This window comes from Cydia strobilella, chromosome 12 (assembly GCF_947568885.1).
Source record: "Cydia strobilella chromosome 12, ilCydStro3.1, whole genome shotgun sequence".
Lineage (NCBI taxonomy): Eukaryota > Metazoa > Arthropoda > Insecta > Lepidoptera > Tortricidae > Cydia > Cydia strobilella.
Genome location: NC_086052.1, coordinates 1,808,891 through 1,819,617, shown reverse-complemented (window position 1 = coordinate 1,819,617; position 10,727 = coordinate 1,808,891). Strand labels below are relative to the sequence as shown.

At 42.5% G+C, this 10,727-nt stretch overlaps 2 protein-coding genes across 2 annotated transcripts; one reads left to right on the top strand and one right to left on the bottom strand.

Annotated features, from left to right (window-relative positions):
* The first annotated feature begins 9 nt into the window (after window positions 1–9).
* Window positions 10–5,628, top strand: LOC134745951 (uncharacterized). Its single transcript, XM_063680096.1, has 5 exons — window positions 10–103; window positions 1,981–2,185; window positions 3,317–3,465; window positions 4,182–4,391; window positions 5,341–5,628. Exons 2-5 carry the CDS (start codon window positions 1,999–2,001, stop codon window positions 5,518–5,520), a joined length of 726 nt encoding a protein of 241 aa, XP_063536166.1. The 5' UTR covers window positions 10–103; window positions 1,981–1,998; the 3' UTR covers window positions 5,521–5,628.
* A 1,414-nt stretch (window positions 5,629–7,042) lies between these two features.
* Window positions 7,043–10,521, bottom strand: LOC134745746 (trichohyalin-like). The gene is made up of 5 exons (XM_063679823.1): window positions 10,137–10,521; window positions 9,553–9,820; window positions 9,194–9,443; window positions 8,057–8,203; window positions 7,043–7,127 (listed from the first exon to the last, which is right to left on the bottom strand). Exons 1-5 carry the CDS (start codon window positions 10,400–10,402, stop codon window positions 7,063–7,065), a joined length of 996 nt encoding a protein of 331 aa, XP_063535893.1. The 5' UTR covers window positions 10,403–10,521; the 3' UTR covers window positions 7,043–7,062.
* Window positions 10,522–10,727: the final 206 nt, after the last annotated feature.

Sequence of the window (10,727 nt, the reverse complement as noted above, 5' to 3'; positions counted from 1 at the left end):
GAAAACGGCGACAAGGCCAAGGCCTATTGACGTCATCACAGTGGACCCACGGACAGAAAGCAGTCCTGATGCTCCGGAGGCAGCGTTCAGCAGTGCTGATAGGGTAATTTGGCTGTGTTTGCGCTTTGTGTTGTCCGTAGGAGGTGGAATGGTCCAGTGCGGTACGCTAAAAGGCCGAGGTCTATTGACGTGATCACGGTGGATCCACGGACACACGACGGACGGACGCGTTTAACATGTTCAGTGAGTAGGTATACGTAGAAGTGTCAGAGCGCGACCCATACGGCAACAAGGCCGAGGCCTATTGACGTGATGACTGATCACGGTGAATCCACGGACGGAAAGCAGTCCTGATGATGATATATATATCTTAGAAGTACTATAGAATGGTGCTGACAGGGTAAGTTGATTACGAGTAAATTCATTTTTCATTGGCTAAAACTTCATGGAATCTCATTAACATTTAGCGATGTCACTAACTATATAGCTAAATATTAGTTATACCATTACGTAAAATTCGCTTGATGTGAAATCGAACCGAAATTTACAAATCAGCCTATGCGAGAAAGCTGACGAAGGATATTTCTCATTTTACGAGCAGGATAAAAATAGGCACAAAGAATAAGCAGTTTGGTTAACACCACTGATATGAATAATATGTTGTTCTTCCATCAACTCCATTAAGTACTACTGGTAAATTTCCGACGGCACGGAAATTTTCCAAAAATGAGAAATTTCCATTTGAGTAATTTTGGAAACTTCTCATATTTTTGTATAGGAATCGAAATTTTGCAAAATTAAAGTTTCCTTTGTTTCCTGTAAAGTTTTCCTGAAATTTCGGACTTTACGGAAACTTTCAGCAACTTGCACGTTTTTAGTTCCAATTTAAAGCCTCCGCTCCTCCTTTTCGTGATATGTTTCCCTACCGTACCTAATATTTATCTGTACTAAAGTACAGTTATTATAAACATGTTACCGACACCCGACACCCACGAGGTTATCGTTTAGTTGTCATTACTTATGAATGAGTGAGCGTGTGTGTTGCACGCTAATGTTCAAGTGATCGGAATAGGCACTATAGGCAGAGTATAAATACCTAAACTTGGTAGAACAAAGTCATAAAGTGGAGACTGCCTTGCCTTGCGGAGACATTTTTTTCGGGACTAAAGTCCCGGAAACTTACTAAGTAAATAATAATGTCATAAATACGGTAAAAACAATGCATTCCTCGTTTTTGTCCGATACAATCAATAGGCGTAAAATAAAACAACCAATTTGTTTTTGTAACTATATATAAAAGAAAATAGGGGCCACTAAGCGTTTTGAACGTTACATGAAAGGGCTCATCCATTAATTAGGTCACACGTTTAGGGGGAGGCAGGGGATCCAGAGAATGTGACATGTTGTGACACTGGGGAGGGGGTCACAAACTTTGTGACGTCACATTTTCACCTGTAGCCGAATATTGTTTCGATTTTTTTGTATTTACGGTACAACTAAATAGGCTAGTTTTTGAAACGATATAACGTTTTTATTCGTAAAATTTTATTCCTAATCGGTTTCATGTCGTATTTTTTTTATAGTTCTATTATGAAAATTCTTCTATTATTAATATTGTGGCATCACCGAATGGGCCCTACGGAAGACCAGCGCTGGCTTTATAGCTAGCATTATGCTGAGTTGGGTTCATTTCGTGATGCACACTTGATGATCTCTTCTTTTCTTGCTGTTGTTGTCTGTACATGTTCGTACTTGTGTTGTGATCGTCACAAATAAATGTCTTTTATCTTTCTTTTATCTAAAAATTTTTATTTTTTTAAATAATAATATATACTTCATTCGATTTGTTGATTTTGTTGAAAACGAGCGAGGTAATTCGAGTCTGGGCGGGGCGGTGCGTGGCCGTTCCTGTATCATAATACTATTACTTATTCTGTGGTTTTAGGCTGATATGAATGATATGATCATGTTAATTTCTAGGACGAACACGGCCAGTCGATGCTCCATTTCGCAGCCGCGAGGACGCACACACGCAACGCGCTGTTCCAGTTGCTTCAAGAGTCTGATGTCAATCTTGCTTATAGAGATGAGTTGTACCGAACTGCGAGGGACGTGTCTCTGCAGGCGAATGTGCCAGAAAACACCGCTGAGATCGACCGATGGGTGTTGCATCTAGCTGCGAGAGGTAAGATACAACTTTGCCATTTAATCCAACTGTTCAGCTGCTCCAAGAGTGAAACTGCAGGCAGTTTTAGTTTTGCCAGTAGCCGCTGGAAGCTAGCAGCTGCAAGCTGGTTTTTGACAGATGGTATGGTCGCATTCATAATTATTAATTGTCTATGGATTTGTTTGTTTGTTTCTTTAATGTTTTTCTTTTTTTTTTTCTTGTATACTTGTTTTTTATTTTTGTTTGTGCTCTTCATGTATTTCTTTTTGGTTTGGTTAATATGTTTGTATATAATTAGGTATTCTTCGTGTGTAGCTTTGTAATGTTTTAATATGTATCTTTGTGTGTTATCTGTCGTGGCATCACCAAATGGGCCCTACGGAAGACCAGCGCTGGCTTTATAGCTAGCATTATGCTGAGTTGGGTCCATTTCGTGATGCACACTTGATGATCTCTTCTTTTCTTGCTGTTGTTGTCTGTACATGTTTGTACTTGTGTTGTGATCGTCACGAATAAATGTCTTTTATCTTTTTTTTTTCTTTAAACTTTAACCTGGTTAGCCTTTAGGGATGAGCTGTAGTACCGCACTGTGCTAGTGTCTGCAGGCGAATGTCCCAGAAAATACTGCTGAGATCGACCGTGGGTGTTGCACCTAGCTGCTAGAGACATATCTTTCTTAATGGGTACCTTTTGCAAAAGGGCACAGATAGACTAAGTGCATCAAGTTACAAATGTACATCTAGAATGCTGCGTACTCATCAAACCGTGTCGTCAAGTACAATACTCATAATCGTGAAGACTAAAACGACTAAGGATAACCACAAATATCCCGACCCTCGTCTGGCATTTAAATTAATTCGAAGTGAAGTGGAGTTATACCAGGAAAAGTTTGCAACGATTTTGATAGCACACGTAGTGCGTGTGTTATCTTAAAGTTCTTAAACATCAAACTACTATGAAATTACTTATGACGTATAAATAACACTTGCACTGCGTGTGCTATCAAAATCGTTGCAGACATCTTGGTCTAACTGTTCACTTGCCTATGACATATTATCGATAGAAATAAAATTTCAGTTATCTTGTTATCTATGGTTTTTATAATCTCTTTCAACCTGTCCATTGTAATACCTATTCACGTGTTTTCAGGTAACAAGGAAAAGATAATGGAGTTGTTCCTAGAAGGCTACGATCACATACTGGACGCCGTCGATGACGAGGGAGTGCCAATAACCGATGTAGTGGCCAGCCGCGACAGCGAGATGAGTAACGTGCTCGCTTCAATACCTGCTTTCGAGGTTTGTACCAAAGATAATGGGTTTCTAGAAGGCTAATATTACATACTGGACGTGGTTGATGACAAGGGAGGGCCAATAACCGATGTAGTGGCCAGCCGCGACAGCGAGATGAGCAATGTGCTTGCTTCGATACCTGCTTTCGAGGTTTGTACCAAAGATAATGGGTTTCTAAAATGCTACGATCACATGCTGGACGTGGTTGATGATAAGGGAGTGCTAATAACCGATGTAGTGGCCAACCGCGACAGCGAGATGAACAACGTGCTCGCTTCGATACCTGCTTTCGAGGTTTGTAATTTTACACGACTGCCAAAAAAAATCACTGCGCAAGCCGAGCAGTTCTCAATGTTTATGAGTAGACTGTTCATGCAAACCTCGTTGACTTTGGGCTCATTAAAAATGCCTCGATAAGAATTTGATGATTGTTAAGTACGGTCGACGATAAAAGCTTGTATCAATCGCCTAAGTAACGTCAGTAGTTATAACCAGGCCGCGTAGCCAACATGCCAATCGCTAACGCACCGTAGCGATCGAAACGCAACTGTCACTGTCGCACCAATATGGAAGAGTGATAAAGAGACACAAAGCGTTTCGTTGTCGAAACGATAGCGATTGTCACCTTGGGTATGCCGGCTGTTTATCCACAATAAATAGTACAATATTTAAGAGAAAAGCTAGTGATAAATATCCTTAAGCTAATTCTTTCATATTTTTAGGACTCACGAGACGCCCTCCACAGTGCGATACGAAGAGGAGACCTAGCTGCAGTTGAGAATACCCTGGCAGCAGAAGGTGGAAGAACTCTAGCTAGAGGCAAAAGCTCGTTCGGCAGAACAGCTCTCCATGTAGCGGTGCTGGCGCAACATGAGGAGATCGTGGCATTGCTGGCTTCGAAGTGCCCGGAGCTGCTACGGTTTGGAGACAACGTAAGCCTTTGTCGCCTTCTTCTATAGTTTGTCAACGGACTGTCTCACAGTTCAAACATAGACAGAGAGACATCATCATTGGCCACATCATCTGTTGTAGATGCTTGTTGTGGCGCTTGTGGGTTTATGGGGTCCCGCATCGCCGTTGATGGCTATAAAGTCCTATCGCAGCGCGGCATTTCTTGCCACATCGATCGCACACAAAACGCGAGTCCGCAGGAGGTGGTAGAGCACGACGAAGACTTTTCTGCTTAAGGTTCTCCAGCCAGTCATCGTCGTGCTTTGATGTTCCGACTTTAATGTCGTGACGCCATTCCGGTCTCATTTCAGCACGTTTCTCCCAACTGTCGGTCCGAATGCCAAAACTGTCCATGTCCCGCTTACAGGAGTCCTTAAACCGTAGAGTTGGACGCCCAACAGGTATTTTTACGTCCGCTATCTGACCCAGCATAACTTACACAGACAGAGAGAATCATGCTATTTTTGTCTTAAACTAGGTAGTACCAGCACCCAATAGAAAAGGATGTGTAGTTTTTTTTTGTTCTTATTTACTGACAATCTGGTTTGACCAACTATATACGAGATTTATGTTCTGATTAGCGTTTTCTATCTACGACTGTAATCTGGGGAGTCTGGGGGTTTTTCAGAATCCGTCCGTTTGCCCAAGGTTCTAAAGAAGTCTCATCATATTTCTAGTCTCCGCATACCCTCACGATAGGCATTATGCTCAAACCTTCTTGCATAGTGTGTTCCGCCGAAGTTTTTCGCTAGTACAGTCGCCATCAGATATATCGAAGTGGTCAAGCCGCTCACAAATATCTGAACACGCCTCTATTGTCAAGGCATTAGTGCGTGTTCAGATATTGTGAACACCTTGGCCGCTCCGATATATCTGATGGGTGAAAAAGAAGCCTCACCAAATAACAAGTGATAATCCTTTTCTTTACAGTTGGAGCGAACGCCCCTTCACTACGCGATGGGAGTAGAGAAGATGGAGTCATTAAGCCGTGTCCTCATCCGAGCGGGTGCCAAACGCGTGCTCAAAGACCTGAAGGGGCGCCAACCTTCATACTACTTCATGAATAAGTCTGACATCCTGCGGCTCAAAGAGGAGGAGGAGATTTACTGACAGACCAGGAGGGTTTAGTTGATTCCTCGAATTGTAGTTGAGGATTTTGGATGATTTTATTCTTTATTCTTTTATCGTCTTCTACCCTAACTGCACAGTTTCATGTATCTATCCTGACTTTTTTTAACATTAATTACCCTTTCTATCCATTTAATTCAATCACTATTTGTAAGAATTGTGAGGTAGTTTACGTTTGGTATTTTGATATGAAGATGATCTTTATTCATGGCTCTAGACTGGAGTTTAACTACAAATGGAATGCGTTAACGATAGGTATAGCAATTCGGTAATATTAACTAGCCAGAAGACGATAAAGGCAACGAAATCCACAAATATGGACAACAAAATCCAACAAGATATTTTAAGATGAAGGAACGATCATGATTTAGATAGCTCATCTGTGCCATGGACTCTCGTGTATAATCGGCTGATAGTTAGCGCCACTTGCGCCAACCAGGGTTAAGCCACTAACCCGGGGTTAACAGGTTAAACCAGGAGTTACCATGGTTAAGTACAATTTACCACTGGGTTAACGGTTAATCCCCGGGTTAGTGGCTAACCCTGGCTGGCGCAAGTGGCCCTTAGGTGATTAGCATAGCATGGTGAGCCATGAGCTGAAATTTTCAGTCTTTCTTAGTGGTCAAATCATTGGTTAGACATTGGAATGTGATTGTGAGGCAAAATAATTTTATAAGCGGCCGGTATGTATCTAAAACGAAACATTTGTATAATTTGCTTTTCATGTGCACTTTAGATAACTCTAAATGTTTCGATGAAACTAGTCGTGTGCCGAATTTCTTAGAAAGCGTAATTGAACGCACGAAACGGATTTTATATAAAAAATTAAATTAAAAAAATTAATAGGTATTTTTCTAATTCACGTCATTCGTAACTTGAGGGGACCCTGTAGATATTCTAAAATTGTTAGAGCTATGAAATAATAAACGTTTTAAAATAAAGGCTTTATTATTTAAATCCTGACGATAAATAAACTCAAGAGCAGCAGGGACCTGTTATACAGTCTGAAGCAGAAGTGCCCTAAACGGGCGACGTTTTCAAAATTAATACTTTATTTTAAGAGAATAAGAATGTGCGTAGATTATTACCAACTCCTAATACGCTTAGTTACTTCTGCTACAAGATGACTTACCAACATACGTTTTACAGATTTAAACATTCGTGCACTGGTAAGTATCTCATAAGCTCATAACTTATACTCAGCGAAGATATTTTAATAGCTACATAAGAAATCAACCTGTATAAATGTAACTAAAGGGGCACTGACTATCAGTCCGCCGGACGATATCGGCCTGTCAGTTAGAACAAAAATTTGCCAGTTCCGAACAACTGACAGGCCGATATCGTCCGGCGGACTGAGTCAGTGGGCCCCTTAATGGTAATGTTCATTGCTCCTGAATATAACACAACAATATTAATCGAAAAATCGAAAAATTAATCTAAAATAAAGTATATTTGGTATCAATAATGCTAGAATCGATAGTCTGTGGTCAGATATAAGTCTGACGCAAATAACTGGATCCGTCATGTATTAGGGGACTGCCATGGGATGGGGTTGATGTACATCTTGGAAACTGATCCCCGCATACCTATAGGTAGAAAAATTATATTCATCACTTGTAAGCTAACCACTAAGCCACCCTATTATTCTCACTGGTGCCTGCGGAAGACAACGGTTTTCTATAAGTCCCAAAATTAGTAAGAATGGGTTACTGCTCTTCATCTCAGCGCTATCCCTTTTATATTAGGTAGGTGCTAATTCATGGCCCCGACGGAAGATCAGCGCTAGCCCAGCCAGGCTAGCACCATGCTGAGTCGGGACCATTTCGTGGCTTATATTATTTATGGTGTGTTTCCTATGTACGTGTTTTCCTCTTTTTTGCCACGAATAAACGCTATCTATCTATCTAATTTAAAGGAACCCAAGGTTTGCTATTTAAAACTTAATGTCAAGAATCGACACAAGAAGACTGATCATGTAAGTTACTACCATCTCACCATATTGACCCAATGGCAGAGGAAACCACTACCCCAATCATAAACAAGCCCCAATAATAAAGGGGCTAGTCTGGTTTCCTCGCGAAGATTTCTTTCACCGAAATGTGACTGGTACTGGTACCTACTTATTGATTAGATATAGAATGTATAGATATAGAGATATAAGCTCAGATAAAGACCTAAACAGATAACCTAACGGACAATACTGCTTTTAAACAAAAATAACGTACTTAATAACTATCGATAATTCTTTATGACTGTATAGATCTGAAGGTCTAACGCAAACCGCAAACATCGAACCTTTGCATCTCTATTGCTCGAGAGGCAAATAGACGAACAAAAAGGCACATTCTACCTGCAGCCTACCTCCTGCCTCCTTCTGCTGCCTGCGGTCTGGTAGACCGCCTGTTTTCTACCTCTATCTTTGATCAATTGTTTCTGTAAGCTGTATCTTTTACTGAGGTGTGCCAATAAAGAGTATTATATCTATCTATTCTCGGTAATCTGTAATAGTACTTACTGAGCTCTCCCTGGTTGAGCGGCACGGGTAACGGCTTGTTCCTACTGGTTCGTAGCCAGTCGCGGTACGCGCGCTCGCCTTCAGATCGCTTGCGTTGCTCCTCGATAGCGATACGTGCTGCTCGGCGCTCTTCGCGAGTCTTCATTACTGAGAAAGATTGTAGAATATTTAAAATATTAGCTTTTCCCACCGAAAACGTCTGCGTTAAATGATGCTGATGATGATTGCAGGTGATTGCTGGTGATTTTGAGAAAAATTGTACTATATGTCCTTCCTCGGGCCTCAAACTATCTCCATACCTTCTTCTTCTTCTTTCCGTGCCTCTTCCCATTATTTGGGGTCGGCCCTCCTCGTTCTCAAGCGCCAGGTCGGTCGATCCTGGGTTGTATCTTTGTTTAACTGGGTCTGTTTCAAATCCAGTGATATGGTGGACCACCACGTTGCAGGCAGATAAACTATCTCCATACCAAACTTCATCTAAATCGGTTCAAAGGTTTAAGCGTGAAGAGGTAACAGACAGACAGACAATTAAGTACATATCGAAAGTGAAATATGAAAAGACAATTGACCGTGAGACTTGAGGGGTAGTCAAACGATCATTGTTTCTACCGCAAATATAATATAAATTCGAAGATCACAGATAACCTGCTTTTTTGCCACACGAATAGAGCCGGAGCGATTGAGATGGACATCTTATGAGATCGACAGGCTTCCTCTAAATTTCTTTTTTTACTTACGTTTCATACACAGCAACACGACACAACGACGTAGACAACGGCACGTGGAGGATACTGAAGAATGCCGAAATCGAGGAGTTGGTGGGTGGACTCAATATCATCGGCGAAACGAAATCCCACAGACTTCGCTGGTTCGGTCACCTATTAAGAATGGAAGAGGATCGGGCTGCCAAAAGGGCGTACTTGGGAAGACCGACTGGTGGCCGCCCGGTAGGTCGGCCCATATACCGCTGGGGAGACAGTGTAGAAGCGGATCTGCGACAGCTTCAAGCCTATAATTGGCAGGAAACGGCGCAGGATCGGGAAAAGTGGAGTGCTCTCGTGTCGGAGGCCAAGACAGAGGGTCTTCTGTCGCTGTTCTTGGGTCGCTGAGCCATATTAGTTAGTTAGTTTTACTTACGTTTCATATCCTCTTCCTTCCTCCTAATCCAATCAGCGAGCTTCTCCTCCTTCGCTCGTTCACGCGTATTCCTCTCCTCCGTCTGTCGCTCGGCATTTTTGAACTTATCCACGATATTCTCAGCTTTCCGACGCTCGTTCTGTGTGCGCTTGCGTTCGAGCCAACGGCGGTAGGATTCCTCGCGTTGCTCTGGCGTTGTGGTTGGTTGTGGCTGATGCTTGAGTTTCTCTAGGCGGGCCTTTTCGCGTTTCTGTACGGTAAAGAAGAACCTATTTACGAAGCGGTTACGAAGTTTCTACGGGCGCTGCAAAAACTTGCAAAATATAATTTTAAAGAGATCAGCCTGGCGATAGCCTTACCTCTTTTTCTTTCCGCGCCAACCACTGCTCAAACACCTGTCTCTTCTTCGCTTCATTCCTTTCTCTCTCCTCCTTAGCAGTAGTGGTGGTAGAAACCGATGCGACAGACAATCTGAACGTGTCCTGTCCCTCTCTGTACGTGCGGTCATCGCGAGGAGTCTCGTCATCTCGAGTGGGATCGAGCTGTAGGCGGCAGGATTTGCGTTTGATGCTGGAGGATGATGATGCTCGTCCGGAGAGGAAGGGAGTTGAGTTGCTTCTGTAAGAGCTGGAAGGTAACGCGACAAATCACTAAGTGTAAGGCCTGAGTGGACGCTCGAAGCGGAGCGTTCGGCGGGGCGTGCAGCGTGGCGTCGGGCTCACAAGTGATTTGAGCAGCGTGCACTAAGGCCGCTCCTATACGTTTGTACTTGTTTAACATGCACGCCGGGTTAAATATATAAAACTTAAAACAAGGAAGAAATTAAAAGGCGTATTAAGTTCTGGATATGACATATCCTGGTAGCGTGGGGTCTAGAACTCAAACCCACCAAGTATTTTATACCCAGCAGTGGGACGTATTTAAAATCTGAAATAAACGTTACCTGTGCGGGTGTGGAGTGACGTCCGCACAAGACGGCCCCGAAAGCAGCGACGTCACCGACTGCGAAGCCTCCACCGGCTCAATATATATCGCCGAGTTTATATATCTCGTCTTACTCTTCCTCGAAGCAACGGAATCAGAATCGCTATAGTAATGTATGTTCTCGCCAGCCCCATCGAAAACGTGGTTAGATGCTTTCCTAGCGGTTACGCAATTGCTATTCCGGGCGCTGTCCCCAAAATTACGTTTGTCTATGTCGCTTGCCATCTTTAACCGTTGTTTTAAAAGATTTCGATTAAAAATAAATTATACAAATGAAACGTAAAATAGTCGACAAATAGGTAAATTGTAATTGTCAAAAAAAATTGTCCAATGTCGATGTAATGTCAGTGGGGATTCAAAAATCGAATGTGGAATAGTGGTAGTTGCGAAGAAGTGGTAAGTTTTCATGCCGGTTTCATTTGATATGAAACCTATAAGTCGACGAATTAAACATGAGCGTGAGGGCGTCCGTTAGATGGCACGGGTGAACGAATCTGCTTTAGTTATTATTCTGAGATCGGCTGAGCGAGCTGACGCGGACGTGTGACGG